Below are 21,551 nucleotides of genomic sequence, written 5' to 3'. Positions count from 1 at the left end.
TGAAGCTTTAGAACGTCTTTGCCCTTCCTTTCCACTTTCTGAATCCAGGATTTGTGGAATAAGACAGGATGTCTGGCTCCTGTGAACATCATTGGCTACCCGAGGAAAGAGTACTGGAAGTCATGAGTACATGCTGAAATATGTTAACTAGGAGGGGAGCTATATGGGATGAGACAAGGAGAGCATGAATTTGGAGTCAGTCAGACCTGGATTTAAATCCAAGCACTTTCCTGTGCCTCAGTTTTCTCCCCTATAAAGTGTAGCTAATGCCCTTACTCCCTCCTCTTTAAACTATATGGTGTTGGCTTTTAATTGTAATAAGGTTAACATCAATATTTGGATTTGTTTCCTTCCAGTCAATGGGGTTTAGTACTATGATATCAAGGAAATGTTTGTGTAAGTCATATGGTTCTGATATTTCCATCATGTCTCTAAAATCTTCTGGTGGCAAATTATGTGTCAGACTGAATCGTGAAACTGAGCCATGTTTCTTATTATTTGGGGGTAGATATTCTGTTTTGTTACAGTATTTCCCTCTAAGTTATACTTTTCGAAGAAGTACATAGGACATTTCACATTTCAAAACATAGCTAAATAATAATAATAAAAAAAAACATTTTAGAATGCCAAGCTGTCATAGAGTTATTTTATCTCTCTGATATAAAACTGTAGTAACATTACTTTGTACTTGACACAAACATAAGCATACCATTTCTGTAATTTTTGGCCTTGGCTTTTGAAGATGAAATTTAGAGAGAAAATACATTTGGAGGTGAAATATTGAAATTTACTGAAAGTGTATAGAATTATTTAACATTACCACAGGGCTGTTCATTTATTTTTGGAATGACAATGGGGTGGGTTTGCTAACTGAAGCTGCCAAAACTCTGTATTTTAATGATCTCTAGGGTGTTTATCTCCTACTTAAAATTCTTTGCTATTTAGTGTGCATGTGTTAAATCACTAACACTTCCTAAATTCTCATATTTGTTTGTTTTCTGCTGTTTGGTGTTCATCATTTGATCACTTTGATGTGTGATAGGAGGAGAAAAGTATTTATTTACTTTTCACTAAACAATCTTCCTGGAAGGTATCCAATATATTTATTCTATGTCTGATCTCCACCACTTGTCTGTCAGTTTGTTGTACTGTGGTGGCTTGCCTGTTGCTATGATGCTGGAAGCTATGCCGCCACGATTTCAAATACCAGCAGTGTTACCCATGGTGGACAGGTTTCAGCAGAACTTCCAGACTAAGACAGGAAGAAGGACCTGGCAGTCTACTCTTGAAAAATTGGCCAGTGAAAACCTTATGAGTAGCAGCAGAACATTGTCTGATATAGTGTCAGAAGATCAGCCCCTCAGGTTGGAAGGCACTCAAACTACGACTGGAGAAGAGCTACCTCCTCAAAGTAGAGTCAGCCCTAATGACGTGGATGGAGTAAAGCTTTCGAGACCTATATTTGCTGATGTGGCACAGCTCAAAATGAGAAGAAACAGCTACAAACATTGATTAATAATCAGAACATGGAATGTATGAAATATGAATCTAAGAAAATTGGAAGTCATCAAAAATGAAATGGAATGCACAAAAATCGATATACTAGGCTTTAGTGAGCTAAAGTGGACTGGTATTGGCCATTTTGAAAAAGACAGTCATATGGTCTACTATGCCAGCAATGACAAATTGAAGAGGAATGGTGTCACATCCATCATCAAAAAGAACATTTCAAGTTCTGTCCTGAAGTACGCTGTCAGTAATAGAGTAATATCCATATGCCTACAAGGAGGACCAGTTAATGCGACTTCTATTCAAATTTACACATCAAAAATTATGCCAAAGATGAAAAAATGGAAGATTTTTACCAACTTCTGTGGTCTGACATTGACCAAACATGCAATCAAGATGCACTGATAATTACCAGTGATTGGAAAGCAAAAGTTGGAAACAAAGAAGGGGGATTGGTAGTTCCAAAATACAGCCTTGGTGATGGAAACAACTCTGGAGATCGCTTGATAGAATTTTGCAAGACCAATGACTTATTAGTTGCAAATACCTTTTTCAATAATATAAATGGTGACTGTATATGTGGACCTCAGCAGATGGAAAGCACAGGAATCTAATTGACTACCTCTGTGGAAAGAGATGATGGAAAGACTCAATATCATCAGTCAGAACAAGGTCAGGGACTGACTGCAGAATAGACCATCAGTTGCTCCTATGCAAGTTCAAGTTGAAGCTGAAGAAAATTAGAACAAGTCCATGAGAGCCAAAGTATGACCTTGAGTATATCCCACCTGAATTTGGACACCATCTAAAGAATAGATTTGACGTGCTGAACACTAAAGACTGAAGACCAGATAAGTTGTGAGATGACATCAAGAACATACATGAAGAAAGCAAAAGGTCATTAAAAAGATCTGAAAGGAAGAAAAGACCAAAATAGATGGCAGAAGAGACTCTAAAACTTTCTCTTGAATGTAGGGTTGCTGTTGTTAGGTGCTGTCGAGTCTGTTCCAAATCATAGCGACCCTATGTACCACAGAATGAAAACACTGCCCGGTCCTGCACCATCCTTACAGTCATTGATATGCTTGAGCCCAATGTAGAGTTGCTAAAGTGAATAGAAGAAATGATGAAGTAAAAGAGCTGAACAGAAGATTTCAAAGAGTGGCTGGAGAAAACAAAGTAAAGAATTATAATGAAATGTGCAAAGACCTGGAGTTAGAAAACCAGAAGGGAAGAACATGCGTAGCATTCTCAAGCTGAAAGAACTGAAGAAAAAGTCAAGCCTGAAGTTGCAATTTTGAATGACGCAGAATATTGAACAATGCAGGAGCATCAAAAGAAGATGGAAGGGATACACAGAGTCACTGTACCAAGAAGAATTGGTCGATGTGCAACCATTTCAGGAGGTAGCATATGATTAAGAACCAATGATATAAGGAAGGAAGAACTGAAGGAAGAAGTCCAAGCTGCACTGAAGGAATGGACAAAAAACAAGGATCCAGGAATTGATGGAGTACCGATTGAGATGTTTCAACAAAAGAATGCAGCATTGAAGGCACTCACTTATCTTTTGCAAGAAATTTGGAATACAGTTACATGGCCAACCAAATGGAAGAGATCCATATTGTGTCTGTTCCAAACAATGGTGATCCAACAGAAGGTAGAAATCATCGAACAATGTCATTAATATCACACAGAAGTTAAGTTTTGATGAAGACAATTAAAAAAGTTTGCAGCAGTACATCATCGGGGAACTGTCAGAAATTCAACCTGGATTCAGAAGAGGACATGGAACAAGGGATATCATGGCTGATGTCAGATGGATCTTGGCTGAAACAGAGAATACCAGAAAGATGTCTACCTGTGTTTTATTGACTATGCAAAGACATTTAACTGTGTAGATCATAGTAAATTATGGATAACGTTGCAAAGAATAGGAATTTCAGAACACTGAATTGTGTTCCTGTGGAATCTGTACATGGACCAAGAGGCAGCTGTTCAAACAGAATAAAGGGATACCGTGTGGTTTAAAATCAGGATAGGAGTGCGTCAGTGTTGTATCCTTTCACCATACTTATTCAGTCAGTATGCTGAGCAAATAATCTGAGATGCCATACTATATGAAGGATTCAGCATTAGGACTGGAGAAAGACTCATTAACAACCTGTGATATGTAGATGAGAATTTGAAGCACTTACTGATGAAGGTCAAAAACTACAGCCTACAGTGTGGTTTACAACTTAATATAAAGAAAACAAAAATCCTCACAAGTAGACCAATAAGCAACATCATGATAAATGGAGAAATGATTGATGTTGTCAAGGATTTCATTTTCCTTGGATCCACAATCAACGCCCAATTGAAGTAGCAGTCACCGACATATTGCATTGGACAAATCTGCTGCAAAAAATGTCTTTAAACTGTTAAAAAGCAAAGATACCACTTTAAGGACTAAAGTGCACCTGACCCAAGCCATGGTATTTTCAGTCGCTTCATATGAATGCAAAAGCTGGGCAATGAATAAGGAAGACTGAAGAAACATTGATGCCTTTGAATTATGGTGTTGGTGAAGAATATTGAATATACCATGGACTGCCAGAAGAATAAACACGTTTGTTTTGGAAGAAGTACAGCCAGAATCCTCCTTAGAAGTGAGGATGGCAAGACTTCATCTCTCATACTTTATGCATGTTATCAGGAGAGCCAGTCCCTGGAGAAGGACATCATGCTTGGTAGAGTAGAGGTTCAGTGAAAAAGAGAAAGACTCTCTGCCACAGATGGATTGACAGAGTGGCTGTAGCAGTGGGTTCAAACATAGCAAAGATTGTGAGGATGGCTCAGGACTAGGCGGTGTTTCTTTCTGTTGTACATGGAGTTGCTATGAGTTGGAACCAAGTCAGCAGCACCTAATAACAGCAACATACTTGATCTGTTGTCGGCCACAGATTGTGAAATCCTATGCAGTAAAAAAAAACTGAAAATCTAACCCATTGCTGTTGAGTTGATTCTGACTCATAGTGACTCTATATAGGACAGAGCAGAACTGCCCCATATGATTTCCAAGGCAGTAATCTTTATGGAAGTGGACTTCTACCTGTGTAGTGGCTGGTGGGTTCGAACCACTGACCTTGGCAGTAGCAGCTGAGAGCTTAACTGCTGTGCCAGCAGGGCTCCTTTGGAAACGGTATAATAGAAACTATAAATTCGGGGCCCTTTCTTTAGGCAGCTCTCACTCATCAATGCTGTGGTAATAAATAACCCCCCAAATTTTAGAGGTTTAGAATCACAAAAATTTATTTTTTGTTCATTTTATATGTATTGACTTCCTGTTTATAGTGCCTTTACTCCTGCCTCAGGTATCTTTTTCATTCCAGGACCCAGGCTGAAGAAGCAGCTCCTATCTGGGAGGTGACATTCTCATCCCTGAGGGAAAGAGCTCTTAAGAGGCAAAACCAAAACTTGGAATGGCTCTTAAAGCCCCTGCTCAACTGCGACCACACTCATCATGCCTGTTCGCATTCCGTTGGTCAGAGCAAGTCATGTGGCCAAGCTCAGTGTCAAGGGCAAGGGATTCTGTTCTTCCCACAGAAGTATTTCAGTCTACAAGACAGTTGGCAGGGATGTGTTATCCTTTTGTAAGGAAGGGGAGAGGGAATGACAGAATATAACACAGGTCTGTTTGCACACATGAATCGCCATGAATGAGGATTAACTTGAAGGCCACTAGCAACAACATATTTTATATAAGGCCAGCATCATCTGTCATCTTTTTTCTCATCTGCCCTGTTCTGCTGCTCTTTTTTCTCCAAAAAGGCCCTTCCCTCCTATTGTGGATTTAAATTGTTTCCCTCCAAAATATGTGTTGGAATCCTAATCCCTGTATCTGTGGGTATATTCCTGTTTGAATATAGGGTGTTCATGAAATCTGCTCAGCTTCTCTTCCCAGCTTGATTTGGGGTCCTTATGGTGATTAAGTTATTGTTTTAGTAAAAACTAACAAGAATTAAGCCAGCCTCTAGAGGTAACTGATGTAGTAAGGAATAGCTCTGGCCTGAGCCAAGTAGGCTGGATATTTGCTGAAGTCATATTCATTCTTCTTTTTGTTTTAATCTTAGTAATTTGGCTTGAAGTAGAATTTTAAATAAAATAAGATAATTACTGCTTATACTTGTTCAATATATGTCCAGAACCTTACATACTTTAAACTTACTATCTTTCGGTACTTTATAATGTACAGAACAATTTTACCGCTACCATCTCATTTGATGCTCAAAGAAGCCCGGTGGTGCCAATATTATTGTGATTCCCACTTTACAGGCTGGGAGAAGTTAAGCAACTTATTCAGGATCAAAAGGCTAGTGAGTTAATAGCCGGTATACATGCCAGGGTATGAACTGATGAATACTTCTTGTTATTGATGTAGAAATACCCTGTTTTAACCATATCTTCAAGAATGTATAATACAAAAAATTACCTTTTTGTAAAAAAAAAAAAAAATGTTATGGAGTAAGATGGCTGCTTGTTTCACCAAAAGGATACACCATAAAAAAATTTCAAATGTCTTCTTCATTTTGAATGATCCAATTGGTAAGTTTCAGTTCATATACAGCTTTCCCTAGGAAAACAATCATTATGTAGATTGAGCAATAGTTATTAAAGTACAAAACTTCATGCCACCAGTTTTTGCATTGCAGTAAATGGTATGCCATCCATTCTTTTGCTCAAAGTGGTCCACCCTGCTTTATCTCCATTGCCCTGCTCAGGTATAACTACCATCACCTCTCACCTAGAATATCTTGTAAATAGTCCCTCATACCTTGTCTTCCCTCCTTTAAACTTTTTGCTACACTAAGCCTAGTGGTATTTTCAAAAGGTTAGATTAGACTTACTGGTCTGACAGAAACTGGAGGGACTCCCATGATTGTGGCCCCCAGACGCCCTGCTAACTCGGAGCTGAAGCCACTCCTGAAGTTCACCATTCAGCGAAAGATTAGACAGATCAATAAAACAGACAATAACACACATGAGGAACATGTTTCTTAGTTCTGTCATGTATATCAGACCAAATGGAGAACTGCTGCCCAAAAGCAAAGACAAGAAGGCAGGAACGAGCAAGAAAAATGGATGGATGGAAATGGGGAACCTGGGGTGGGGAAAGAGAGTGTGTTGACACATTGTGGAGATTGAAACCAGTATCACACAACAATTTGTACATGAACTGATGAATGAGAAACTCATTTGCTCTGTAAACTTTCACCTAAAGCACAATTTAAAAAAAAAAAAAAAAAAGGTTAGTCTGAGTTTGCTTGACTTCTGTATCTCCACCCAAATTTCCTATAAAGCTGTAGGGCTGCCATGTGATCTCACCCACAAACTTTGCCAGCCTCGTCTCACATTGTTTTCTCCCATCCTCTTCCTCCTCTCCCTCCCTGCCAGTGTCCCCTAGTCCATTAGCATTCACTTTTCAGATTCCATCTTCCCAGGAAAGCTGGCGGTGAACCCCAGACAAGGATAAAAAACTAGTTGCCTTTGAGTAGATTCTCGCTCATAGTGACCCCATGTATGTCACAGTGGAACTGTGGTCTATAGGTTTTCAGTGGGTGATTTTTCAGGAGATCACCTAGCCTTTCTTCCATGGTGCCTCTGGGTAGACTCGAACCTCCAGCCTTTCGGTTCACAGCTAAACTTATTAACCATTTGTACCACCCAGGGACTGAAACAGAACAAAACAAAAAAAATCAAACCCATTGCCATCAGGTCAATTCCGACTCATAGTGACCCTATAGGATAGAGTAGAACTGCCCCATATGGTCTCCAAGGAGCAGCTGGTGGACTCGAACTGCTGACCTTTTGGTTAGAAGCTGAGCTCTTAACTACTGTACCATCAGGACTCTGGCAATGGACCCATGGATTAGACCATGATAATTACCCCTGATTTATTCTACTGTAGCCGGAAACTCAACGGACACCCTTTAAACATTTCTTTTCCCAACCTTTGTCTCCCACCTATCACTGAGACCTGTGGATTTTACTCCTTAAATACTGCTGGAAGCTGAGTGATGTGGGTAGTACCTTTCTGGTGCTCACTTTAATAGATACGTTAGATGACCATGGTTTTTGTGAAAGTGCTTGCTCACCAACGCCAGTCATCATTATAAGGAAATACTTAGTGGCTGAGGAGAAAGCAGCCGTGTTCAACCATGGTTCAAAAACAATCGAGAGTACATACACTTCATGTTTTAGAGTATAAATGCTTCTTGTGATAATTACTAAAAGTAATAATAATAAAAAAACCCAAAACCAAACCCATTGTTGTCAAGTCAATTCTGACTCATAGCAACCTTATGGGACAAAATAGACCTGTCCCACAGGGTTTCCAAGGATTCGAACTGGTGGATTTTAACTACCAACATTTTGATTAGCAGCCGTAGCACTTAACCACTACACCACCAGGGTTTCCAAAAAAAAAAAAAGCAATCAAGGTAGTACCCAAAAGTCATCGTGCTCATGCTGCAGCAATACCAGCAGAAGCAGTTTGAAATCTGAGGTCATCAACTTCCTGAGGACAAGTCTGGGCTCTAGGTTTAGTGCTGCCACATGTTGCTGAGTTGGATCCCTGTAAAGCTTGAGTGTCTTACGTTACATGTTAAGTCAAATATAACGGTCCTGTGGTAGGTGCCTCCCCATTAAACAACAAAGGTCTCTCTGTAAGTTCTTCATTTTAGAGGTCAGAGTAGATGAGTTACTTCACTTGCGGCTTGTCCTTAGGTATCAGTATGATGTGATGGCTTGTGGCACACTGTTCCATGGGGCTGACAGCTGCCTCTCTAGAGATGATGATTATTTACTGCATCGTGGAATTTGGTGCAGTTGTGTCTGGGCTCACTCGCAAGGCTGACAGTCCAGGTTTATTTGGAGCCAGCTCCCTGGAGACTTGGAAAGATGGGTCATATGCCTCTTGCCAACATTCAGAGTTGTGCTTTGCTCCTTGCTCTTGTAACTTTCATTCAACTAATAGCTGAGTTTTGAAATTTTTCCTGCAAATTGCATCAAGGACAATGTTTACCTTCCATTCCTGGAATTTGTATAATGAGGACGGGGTCCATAAACGTCATAGTTATTAATTGGAGGATTTTAGGGAGTTTCACTGTCTGTTTTAGGACTTGGCAGGAATCTGAGTATTTGCTGTAAATGACAATAGTTGTTTCATCTATTTTTGTCTTTGTTCTTTGCCTGGGAATGCCCTTTTCCTCATTTTCAGGCTACTGAAATCCTTCAAGGCCCACTTAAAGTTTCCTCTCACAGGGAATTTCATGGGTTTCTCCCAGTCAGAGTTAATGTCAATTTATATTACCCTTTCATAACATTTTGCTTTGTATCTTCATTTGGTACCTATGACATTCTGCATTCCTTTTGAAGTTATTGTTTACCTTTTTTTCTCCCCAGATAATGATCCGATGGGTAGGACTGGATCTTGTTCATCTTCTTAATGTCCCCAGTGCCCAGCATGAAGCCAGGACCAGTGGGAGGGCTGTAAATGTGGTGAATTATTTTGAATCTTTAAGGCTTATACTTCCATGAAAAGAACATTGCAGTTATAATACTCTCCCCAAACTAATGAACCCTTGGAAAGGACTGCTATGATGTTCTTTTATCTGTCTTGCCATGAATTTTCAATTTCCTTACCACTTTAGGCCAAAACACTTGAGTTGCCAAGAACAACTGTTTCCCCTTCTCCATGACTATGAGTTCAGGAAAAGGCAGTCATTCCATCCATCCTAGTTATATAGTACATGCAGGTGATGTAAGACTAAGTGGGAAGAATAAGATGCTAGGGCCTCCTTCTGGCTAGGGGCTGGAGTATTTCCTATTTGGGGGGGTTAAGTCTTCAACTGAAACCAGAATCAATTTCCGAAAACATACCACATTAAATTGAGACCCAGAGACAGTTTTTCTGTCTGTAGTCTCTTTTCTATTCAATAATAGAAAACATTGTAAAATTCTCACTTCACGTTCTTCCCTGTCTTAGCTGTCCTTGGGAGGAATAATGGCAGAAGAGTTTGTAACTGAAGTCTGTCAGGTCCTCCGTAGAATATGTGATATGAGCCAAGCCACAGCAGTTAGCATCTGCTGTCTCCTTGAGGAGACAGCAGCAGTAATTACACACAGGCAAGTTGCTCAAAAAATAAATTGATCAGTTTTGAAAATTAGATATGGAGGATAAAAAGAAACCTGAGGATTTTAATGCTATTTTGTGTGGTATAATAGGTTGTAGTCAAAAGAGAGTCACTTTGTAATATGAGTATATTTAGCTTCAGTCCCACATTCTCTTCAGAATTAACTCCCTTAATCCTTTTCATTACTCAGAGTCTGATGACTTTTGTCCTAGAGTGAAGCACCCCTCCCAGAACCCTTAGTAACTGATTGGAACTGAATGTGATAGCAGCACCCTGATTGCTGAGGAATGTCCTGGTTAGACTAAGGAAAATAACTGATAACTTGTTGTTAGGTGTCAACGAGTCAGTTCATTACAACAGAACAAAACACTGCTCGGTCCTGTGGCATCCTCACAATCCTTGCTGTGTTTGAGCCCATTGTTGCAGCTACTGTGTCAATCCATCTCGTTAAGGGTCTTCCTCTTTTTCGCTAACCTTCTACTTTACCAAGCATAGTATCCTTCTCCAGGGACTGGTCCCTCCTGATAACATGACCAAAGTATATGAGATGAAGTCTCACCATCCTCACTTCAAAGGAGCATTCTGGCTATACTTCTTCCAAGATATATCTGTTCGTTCTTCTGGAACTCTATGGTATAATCAATCTTCTTTGCCAACACCATAATTCAAAGGTACCAATTCTTTGGTTTTCCTTATTTATTGTCCATCTTTCACATGCATTTGAGATGATTGAAAGTACCATTGCTTGGGTGAGGCGGACCTTAGTCTTCAAAGTAACATCTTTGCTTTCTAACACTTTAAACAGGTCTTCTGCAGCAGATTTGCCCAATGCAATGTGTCATTTGATTTATTTCTTGACTGCTGCTTCCATGGGCATTGATTGTGGATCCCAGTAAAATGAAATCTTTGACATTGTCAGTCTTTTCTCCTTTTATCATGATGCTGTGTATTGGTCCAGTTGTGAGGATTTTTGTTTTCTTTATTTTGAGGTGCAATCCATACTGAAGGCTGTGGTCTTTGATCTTCATTAGTAAGTGCTTCCAGTCCTCTTCACTTTGAGCAAGCAAGATTGTGTTATCTGCATAACACAGGTTGTTAATGAGTCTTCCTCTGATCCTGATGCTGTGCTCTTCATATACTCCGGCTTCATGGAGTATTTCCGTAGCATACTGATTGAATGAGTATGGTGGAAGGATACAACTCTGATGCACACTTTTTCTGATTTTAAACCACACAGTATCCCCTTGTTTTGTTCAAACAACTGCCTCTTGGTCCATGTGCACATTCTGCAGGAGCACAATTAAGTGTTCTGAAATTCCAGTTGTTTGCAGTATTACCAGTAATTTGTTATGATCCACACAGTCCAATGCCTTTGCATAGTCAATAAAACACAGGTAGACATCTTTCTGGTATTGTCTGCTTTCAGCCAAGATGCGTTTGACATCAGCAAGGTTATCCCTCTTTCCGTGTCCTTTTCTGAATCTGGCTTGAATTTCTGGCAGTTCCCTGTTGATGTACTGCTGCAACTGCTTTTGAATAATCTTCAGTAAAAGTTTACTTGTGTATGATATTAATGATATTTTTTGATAATTTCCGCATTCTGTCGGATCAGCTTTCTTTGAAATGGGCACAAATATGGATCTCTTCCAGCCAATTGCCCAGGTAGCTGTCTTCCAAATTTTTTGGCATAGAAGAGTGAGAACCTCCAGCGCTGCATCCATTCGTTAAAACATCTCAATTGGTGTTCCATCAATTCCTGGAGCCTTGCTTTTCATTAATTCCTTCAGTGCTGCTTGGACTTCTTCCTTCAGTACCATCAGTTCTTGATAATATGCTGCTTCCTGAAATGGTTGAACATTGACCAATTCTTTTTGGTACAGCGAATCTGTGTATTCCTTCCATCTTCTTTTGATGTTTCCTGCGTCGTTCAATTATTTTGCCCATAGAATCCTTCAATATTGCAACTCGAGACTTTAATTTTTTCTTTAGTTCTTTCACCGTGAGAAATACTGAGCATGTTCTTCCCTTTTGGTTTTGTAACTCCAGGTCTTTGCATATTTTGTTATAATACTTTGTCTTCTTGAGCTGCCCTTCGAAATCGTCTGTTCAGCTCTTTTACTTGATCATTTAGGCACACTTTTATATGCCTATTTATTTTTCCTTCTTATTCCTCTTAAAATGGAAGTCTTGAGGTTTCGTTTTGATATATTTTGCGTTTGTGAAAGAAGATAGCAATGCATTTAATAGGAAGAACATGAACCCCGGATTCAGACAACCTATGCTTCAGATCTCAGCTTCAGCACTTAGTAGTTGTGTGAACTTATTTCACTGAACCTCATTTTTCTTGTAACTGCTTTGCATTGTAGCTGTGAACATTAGTGTAAAAAATAGACACTCAAATGTAGCTATTATTACAATAAAACCTGGAAAAGCTAGAATCTGTGTAAGGCAGAAACCTGTCATGGAAGGAAAACTCAAACATTTTCCACTAAAATGAGTGATAGAAATTGGTGAGACTGCAACTTGTCAAAGGCGGAATACTTGTGAGACCAGAAAAATGAGGCAGTACCCTGGAGCTCCGGCTCTCACAGATTTCACTATATTATCAATTATTCTGTCCTACAGAAACATGTAAGTCCTTGGAAGTGTACATTTTTTAGAGGGTAATTAAGGATAGGGTTGTTGTTGTTAGGTCCCATCAAGTTTGTTCTGATTCATAGTGACCCTGTGTACAATAGACCAAAACACTGCCCAGGCCTGCACCATCCTCACAATCATTGTTATGCTTGAGCCCGTTATTGCAGCCACTGTGTCAATCCATCTCATTGAGAGTCTTCTTCTTTTTTACTGACCCTGAACTTTACCAAGCTGATATCCCTCTCAAGGGCACTATGGATGGAGTACTAAATATTTATTTTGGTTTCCCTTTATTCTGTGTGTGTGTGTGTGTGTGTACGGACATACACACACACATATATATTCATGCACGTATCTAATAGTATACACTAAATAGTATATGTAGTGTGAATAGTATACATTGAATAGTATGTGATATATATATATATTTATTATCATACATATGTATATATAAAAAGCCAAAGCCACACCCACTACAGTCAAGTCGATTCCGACTCATAGCAACCATATAGGACAGAGTAGAACTGACCCGTAGAGTTTCCAAGGCTGTAAATCTTTACAGAAGCAGAGTGCCACCAGTGGAGCAGCTGGAGGGTTTGAACTGCCAGCCTTTTGGTTAGCAGCTGTGCATTTTAGCTGCTCTACCACCAGGTCTCATGTATCTGCATATATATATAAAAAAAAAAATTTTTTTTTTTTATGTGGGTTATACATTACACATACTATACATCAGATAATATTTCAGCAGGTACTTGGATAACATTAGTGACTAAAACAGATAAAAAAATTCTACCCCCATGGAGCTTATATTACTATAGGAGGAGACAGTTAGTTGGAAGCTGATAAATGCTGTGGAAAAATGAAGAAAGATGAGAGGATAGGAGGAAGGGAGTGGATTGCAATTTTAAATAGGGAGGGCAGAGCTGGCCTTATTTTGAAGATAACACTGGTTTTCTCTTATTAGCTTGCACTATCTTCTGGCATGGGAGGATGGGAGAAGGAAGATGAGAGCAGAAAAAAGAATGGGAGCCTGCTGATTTGAAGGCGAGCATGGGAATTCTCTTTGGTGTAACACGTGCCAACATAGAAACTAATTTAGAAGAGTGAAGCTTTCCAGATGACCTTGTTTTATTTTGTTCAATTTCAGCAAAAATCTTCCTAAAGTGTTTGTACACACCCTGCCTTCCTGAATGTTGGATATTGAGTACAGTCTCCTGGCCTGTGACTAACGCAGGAGTCATCACCATACGGTCCCATCTGTTACTGGGCTGTCATGGAGCACAGTCCTTAGGGCCACTTTCAGCTGTGTGCCCTTACATGCTGGCCTGAACCTGAGTGATTGTGAGTTCTTTATAGTAGCCACTATACACAAATAGCTGTTTAAATCTAAACCTAAATTAATTTAAATAACATTAAAAATTCAGTTTCTCCATCATACTAGTCACATTTCAAATGCTCAGTGGCCACATATGGGTAAGGGCTACTATGTTACCACAGACAGAACATTTTCATCATTGTAGAAAGCTCTGTTAATATTTGTTATTTTATGGTGTTTCTGTCATTTATTATACATACATACATATACATACATGTATACCTTTATGTATAATTTTTGTGTGTGTGGTGCTCCCATCAACTTTCTGGCTTATCTTCTCCTTTTGATTTGTTGTTTCTCATAGTTTACAAGTTTAGGCACCAGTTTAAAATTTTATATAAAAGAGGGCCAGAAGAGCCTTCATATAAATCAGATACCTGAACTTTAGTACTTGGAATTTATATTTATGTTCTCATCGCATGAAGGCCTTTTGTTCTTGGCTATTGCTTTGCAGCTGTGCTCTGGGTTGGTAAGAGAATCAGACCACTGAGTTACTGTGGGAGAAGTGCTATCAAACTTTAAAGGTAAAATTGCACATCCGAGGAAATGCTTTAGATCCAGTCAATGATCCCTTATTTAGAGCAATGGCATTCAATGAGTATTTATTGACTAACTGCCTAAACGGAGGCCAAGCACTGTGTTAGGCCCTGGGGATACAAACAAAAATGGACATGGCCCTAAGCCCTGAGAAGATCATAATTGCGAGGGTGAAGAGAGCCATAAACAGGTAGAGTTTCACTTATTTAGTGTGAAGGAAGGCCCAACAGGGTGCCCTGAAATTCCAGAGGAGGGTAGTGCGTGACCTAGCCTGACTGGGAGTGGGCTAGGGGGATGGGACATGAGGCAAGGGGCCAGGGTACACTTCCCAAAGAAGTGGTTCTTGAGTGGAATGCTAAGGGATAAATATGTGGTGTTAGGTACATGATAGGAGTCCCTGGGTAGCACAGACAGTTAAGTGCTCAGCTACTCACTAAAAGGGTGACGGTTAAACCCACACAGAGGCACCTTGGAAGAAGGGCCTGGCAATCGGCTTCTGAAAGGTCACAGCCATTGAAAACCCTATGGAGCATAGTACTACTGTACAACACATTGGGCCGCCTTGAGTTGAAATCACTGGACTGCAACTTTTTTTTTTTTTTTAAGTCATATGATGAAGTTGGGAGAATGTCAGCAAGACATGATATACCATAGTGTACAAAGACACTGAGGGGTGAAATAGCATGCATGGTGTTGAGGGGGACCATTAAAGTTTAGTAAGGTTGAAGTTTAAAATAAAAGGGATCCAGTGTCTATAGAGTTAGATAAGCCTGAGTGGTACGTTGAAGTGTTGGATTTTCTGCAGAGGTAGGAGTGAGAAGGTGGTGACATAGGCAGATCTGACCTTCCAGTAGTTCAAGTAGATCACTCTGGAAGCACTATGGAGATTAAACTGGGGGAGCTGGGCTTGTGGCTGGGATATCAGTGGTGATAGTGTTACAGGAAGGGACTTGCAACCATCCAAAAGAGAGGTAATGAGGGCCCCATTTGAGATAGTGTAATGGGATAGAATGGGAATGTGGTTCAATCAATGTTTAAGGGTAAAATCAGCAGCATTTGGGCATTGATTAGATGTGCAGGATAAAGGAAAGAGAGGAATCAAATATCACTCTAAGGTTTCAGGAAGAAAAATAATTTGAGCTCCTCTTCCAAGTTCATGGTGGTAAGTTTTTACCTGTCAGTGCTACTGGTGACTGTCACTGGCAACTGTGGTCTCTAGGTTAGGGCTTGGCTCTGCAGGACTCCATCCCTCTCTCATTTATTAAAAGAACTTGATTTGAAGCTAGACCTTAGTGAGGTACCAGCCTCGTATGCCGTTAATTTTGCAGTGGCCTATGAAAATTTATAGAAGTATGGCTTTATTTTTAGTGGCTCCAATCTAGATGCCAAAATTATCCCATCACTGGGACATCCCTTGGGTGGACCACTGAACGTGTTATTCATTAAGAACAGCTGACAGCCATCAGAAAAATTCCCATACTATGCCAACAATAACCCCAGTCAAATTTCAAGGTAACTTCAGGTATCAGAAAGTTACGAATCTCAAAATCTGTCTAGCCAAATCCTTATTTGTATTTTTACACACGCGTCTCATGGGAAAAAGATAGTGCCTTTCTTACTTTCTATAATTGCAAATTACCTTTTTTGAGATTATAAATTAAGTTTTGAGTTCTGAATTTTGGTGGAGACATGCTTATAGATCTGTAGCCAATCACTTTAAAGTAAAAGTACAAATTCAGTATGAGGAGGTGGAACCAGAAAGAAGTAGGAGAGGAGCTAGTCCAAAGGTCTGTTATGGTGGAGCTAATACTGAAACCAAGAATTCTTTCATACTTGTTACACATTTAAAAAGGATTTTCAACATAACAGTTAACATTTTTATTACATTCGATAAACTTTCAGAATTCTTCTCTAGTTTGTGAGATTAAGGAAGTAATACCAAATATGTGTCGATGTTTTGGTTTTTACTGATGTATTTCATGGCTGCATGGCTGAAGCCACGAAACAGCAGGTGCCTATAACTTTGTTTTAGATCGTTACATTTAGCTACTGCATCAGGCCTTTGTTGCTAAATATTTTTTACTTGTCATTTTAACTACTCTATCAAATTGGATTTTCGGTGGCCTGTCAGTTGTTGAATGACTTCTTGGAAGATGTGAAACCCTGCTCCCTAATCTAGAAGATCTGGGCAAGTCTTCTGGTGCAGAAAGATAGCGTATTTTTTCTAAGTGAGACAGCAGGATTATAGGATATTTACACAACGTCTTCAAAATATTTTTATTTGAAAAATGGTGATGTGTTTGGTGATGAATGAGTAGTCATGTGTCACTTAACGTCCACAATACTTTGTGTGAGATAAGACATTATGTGATTTGGATGTTGTGTAAACACCATGTTATATACAGGCAGTCCCTGGATAATGAATGAGTTCTGTTCCTAAATCTGCTTTTAATCAAATTTGTACATAAATTGTACATAAACGTTGCAAAGTAGCTCCCATTTTTTATTACAAACCATTGTATATGCCTCAAATTTTAAATATAATAGACTTTATGGGGGTTGGTTTGTAACTATGAGTTGCTTGTAAATTGGTTGTTCATAACCCTGGGACTGTCTGCCTAACCTTATGGGACCACAGACTGTATTGATGGTATTGTAAATTGAGAAGCTTGAGAAGTTTCCATGTCTTTAAGAGTGTTTTGTACAAAGAAGAAGAGAAAACAAACTCTTTTTGTGGCTCTTTGGAGAGGTTACGTTAATTATTTGCTAAAAGTTGTATTTATGAAAAATGTTGGCTTTGAAGAGCATTCTTCACAGACTGCCATCCTTTGTGTTATGTCAGTGTAGGTTGTTTAGCAACATGTTAAACTAGTTTTATGAAAAGATAAATATGTGTTTAATTAATCCCAAGGGGAGCTTTCTGAAATGCATTTTCTTTATAAATAATTACTGTCATTCTGTGAAATTCATGACTTTTTAGGGTGGGAAAGAAGAAGAGAAAAACATTGTCTCTTCAAACAATTTGTGATTTAATACCAGCTGGTCAAGTGAGTTGAAAAACCTTATGAATCATATGTTATATTATCTTGAATGCTTTTTCTGCCTCTTGGGAAACTGGGTAACCTCTACAATCTTTCTCCCATGATTCTAAAACTTTGATCTTCTAAAACCAGTTTGCCAGATGTGGCGAATAGAACACGTGTGACCTTTTGTGTGCCAATTTAACCTGGCTGATCGGAAGCCATAAATTAATCTTGTATGACTTTTATTTCTAGGCATTACAGCAGAAGTTCTGGTGGTGACCTCTTTCGATGAACTGCAAAGAAGGGCCCCAGAAGCCAGAGGGAAGATTGTTGTTTATAACCAACCTTACGTCAACTACTCGAGCACGGTGCTGTACCGAGTTCGAGGAGCAGTGGAAGCTGCCAGACTGGGGGCTGTGGCATCCCTCATCCGATCAGTGACTCCCTTCTCCATCTACAGGTTAGTCATGCTGTTCATTTGAACTCCTTCCAAAAAAAACCAGGATTGTCCATGAAAGAGAAGCCTTAAGAAATAAAAGACCATTCAAATGAAAATATTGATTGTGCATGGAATTTTCCCCGTTCCACATTTGGTCACTTGTTTATAATATCTTCCTTAGCCTTTTCAGGATTCCAAACAACATTTTTACCTTCCTTTAAAAAAATTTCTACATCCATGATGATCCCATAACATTCCTTATTTAACGAATATGTTATATATTTTCATGGAGAGAGAATTAAATTCACGTCTGTGTTTCATCAAATATTCCTAATGGCTTCAGAGGAAGCCAGACTATTTTCCATTGTTGTGAGAGAAGTGAAATAAAAATAGAGTAGGTAAAACGATTGGGGGTGGGGGTTGGAGAGTGTCTATAGTGTGATGGAGAGAGTTTAGGGATCAGAGGTCCTGGGATATATAGACCTCAGTCTGCCACCAAACAGCTATGTGGTCTTGGGAAAGTTTCTTAAACTCTGTGGACTTCAGCTTTCTCATCTGTTAACCGGTGATGAGGAAGAATAATAAATATACACAATTGTTTTAAGAATAAATGAGATAAATTCATGAAAGATAATTAACTACAAAGGTCTGTATAAAGGTTTGGTAGTGTTGCTTGCCACCATGTGTCTGTCAGTTTGTTGTACTATGGTGGCTTGCATGTTGCTGTGATGCTAGAAGCTATGCTACTGGTATCTCAAATACTAGTAGGGTGACCCGTGGTTGGCAGGTTTCAGCAGAGCTTCCAGACTAACACAGGCTAGGAAAAAGGTCCTAGCAGTCTACTTCTGAAAAAAATTGGCTGGTGAAAACCTTATGGATAGCAGCAGAACATTATCTGATATAGTGCTGAAAGATGAGCCCCTCAGGTTGGAAGGCACTCAGAGTATGACTGTGGAAGAGCTACTTTATCAAAGTAGACTCGACCTTAATTACATGGATGGAGTTAAGCTTCTAAGACCTTTATTTGCTGAGGTGGCATGACTCAAAATGAGAAGAAACAACTGCAAACATCCATTAATTGAAATGTGGAATTACAAAGTATGAATCTGGGAAAATTGGAAATTGTCAAAAATGAAATGGAACATAGAAAGATTGATAATCTAGGCATTAGTGAGGTGAAATGGACTGGTATTGACCATTTTGAATCAGACAATCAGATTGTCTACCATGTCAGGAATGACAAATTGAAGAGGAATTCATCATCAAAAAGAACATTTCAAAATCTATCCTGAAGTACAACACTGTCAGTGATAGGATAATAACCACATCATACAAGGAAGACCACTTTAATAGTACATTAATACTATTATTCAAATTTATACACCAAACAAACCAAAACCCAAACCCGTTGCCATCAAGTCAATTCCAACTCATAGTGACCTTATAGGAACTGCCTCATAGGGTTCCCAAGGAACACCTGGTAGATTCGAACTGCTGGCCTTTTGATTAGCTACCAAGCTCTTAGCTACTGTACCACCAGGGCTCCTCACATGTTATACTGAAAAAAAAAAAAAAGCCCCATTGCTGTCAAGTAGATTCCGACTCACAGCTACCTACAGAACAGAATAGAACTGCCCCGTACGGTTTCCAAGGAGCCTGGTGGATTCAAACTGCTGACCTTTTGGTTAGCAGCCGTAGCTCTTAACCATTACACCACCAGGGGTTCATACACCAACCACTAATGACAAAGATGAGGAAACCGAAGATTTTTACCAACTTCTGCAGTCTCAAATTGATCAAACATGCAATTAAGATGCATTGATAATTACTGGCAATTGGAATGCAAAAGTTGGAAATACAGAAGGATCTGAAGTTGGAAAATATGGCCTTGGTGATAGAAATGATGCCAGAGATCACATGGTAGAATTTCACAAGACCAACAAATCATTCATTGCAAATACCTTTTTTCAATGACATAAATGGTGACTATGTATGTGGACCTCACTGGATGGAAAACATAGGAATCAAATCGACTACATCTGTGGAAAGAGAAGATGGAAAAGCTCAATATCATCAATGAGAACAAGGCCAGGGGCCAACTGTGGAACAGAACATCAGTTGCTCATGTGCAACTTTAAGTTGAAGCTGAAGAAAATTAAAGAAGTCCATGAGAAAGAGACCATCTCAAGATAGATTTGATGCATTAAACACTAATGACTGAAGACAAGATGAGGTGTGGGATGACATCAAGGGCATCAAACATAAAGAAAACAAAAGGTCATTAAAAAGACATGAAACAAAAAAAGACCAAAATGGACATCAGAAGAGACTCTGAAGCTTGCTCTTGAACGTAGAGTAGCTAAAGTGGATGAAAGAAATAATGAAGTAAAAGAGCTGAACAGAAGATTTCAAAGGGCAGCTTGAGAAGACAAAGTAAAGTATTATAATGAAATATGCGAAGACTTGAAGCTAGAAAACCAAAAGAGAACACACTTGGCACTCTCAGGTAGGTTGAAAGAACTGAAAAAAAAAAAAATCAAGCCTAGAGTTGCAATATATTGAAGGATTCTATGGGGAAAATATTGATTGACACAGGAAGCATCAAAAGAAGGAAGGAATACACAGAGTCATTGTACCAAAAAAAAGTAGTTTACTTTCATTCATTTCAGGAGCTAGCATATGATCAAGAACTGATGGTACTGAAAGAAGTCCAAGCTGCACTGAAGGCACTGGTGAAAAACAAGGCTTCAGGAATTGACGGAATACCAATTGAGATGTTTCAACAAATGGATATAGCACTGGAGGTGCTCACTGGTCTGTGCCAAGACATTTGGAAGACAGCTCCGTGGCAGCTGACTAGAAAGTTCCGTATTTGTGCCCATTCCAAAGGAAGGTGATCCAACAGAATGTGGAAATTATGGAAAAATCGTTAACATCACAGCCAAGTTTTGCCGAAGATCATTCACAAGTGGTTGGAGCGGTACATTGACAGGGAGCTGCCAGAAATTCAAGCTAGATTTAGAAGAGGATGTGGCACAAGATGACTAAGACAGAGGGATATCATTGCTGATGTCAGATGATCTTGGCTGAAAGCAGAGGATACTAGAAAGTTGTTTGCCTGTGTTTTATTGACATTTAAAGGCATTTGACTGTGTGGATCACCTGCTTTGGACATGTTATTAGGAGGAATCAGTCCCTGGAGAAGGACATTATGCTTGGTAAAGTAGAGAGCCAGTGAAAAAGAGGAAGACCCTCGACAAGATGGATTGACACAGTGGCTGCAACAATGGGCTGAAACAGCAATGATTGTGACAATGGCGCAGGACTGGGTAGTGTTTTGTTCTGCTGTATATAGAGTCACAATGAGTCAGAATTGACTTGATGGCACTTAACAGCAAGTATTGTTTGAGGACATTGTAAAGTTTGTTTTATTCTTTGTTATTCTGATTTTGGTAATGCCTCAGTGCTTTACTGATTGCCATTCTGAAGATGAAATTCAGTATCTCAGTGTATAAAAAAAATCTAAAATTTGACCTGCAGACATTCAACCTAGTTTAATAGCAATATATGGTTTTATCACATATTAAAGATAAAATATTTGAGGAACATGGATGAAAAGCACCATCTAGAGTTAGAGGCGTTAACCAAGAGGCTGGCAGTTCGAATCCACCAGGAGCTCCTTGGAAACCATATGGGGCAGCTCTACTCTGTCCAATAGGGTCGCTATGAATGGGAATCAACTCGACAGCAGTAGGTTTGGTTTTTTTTGATTTTTGTGTCGTAGCCTGGTTTCTCTGAGATAAATATATATATATATACATATATATATATATATGCAAAAATATTTGAAGATA

General features: G+C 39.2%; 1 protein-coding gene across 3 annotated transcripts in view; it reads left to right on the top strand.

The window, feature by feature from the left end:
- The window catches only part of CPQ (carboxypeptidase Q), a 534,503-nt gene that overhangs the window by 152,093 nt on the left and 360,859 nt on the right, over positions 1 to 21,551 (top strand). For all 3 annotated transcript variants that reach the window (XM_049853887.1, XM_049853888.1, XM_049853889.1), the window contains exon 3: positions 17,511 to 17,718. In XM_049853887.1, the coding sequence (XP_049709844.1) occupies positions 17,511 to 17,718 (208 nt within the window). The remainder of the gene's footprint in view (positions 1 to 17,510; positions 17,719 to 21,551) is intronic.

Source organism: Elephas maximus, chromosome 15 (assembly GCF_024166365.1).
Source record: "Elephas maximus indicus isolate mEleMax1 chromosome 15, mEleMax1 primary haplotype, whole genome shotgun sequence".
In the NCBI taxonomy this organism is placed as follows: domain Eukaryota; kingdom Metazoa; phylum Chordata; class Mammalia; order Proboscidea; family Elephantidae; genus Elephas; species Elephas maximus.
Note: the sequence above shows the minus strand (reverse complement) of the source record. Positions and strands in the feature narration are given on the sequence as shown.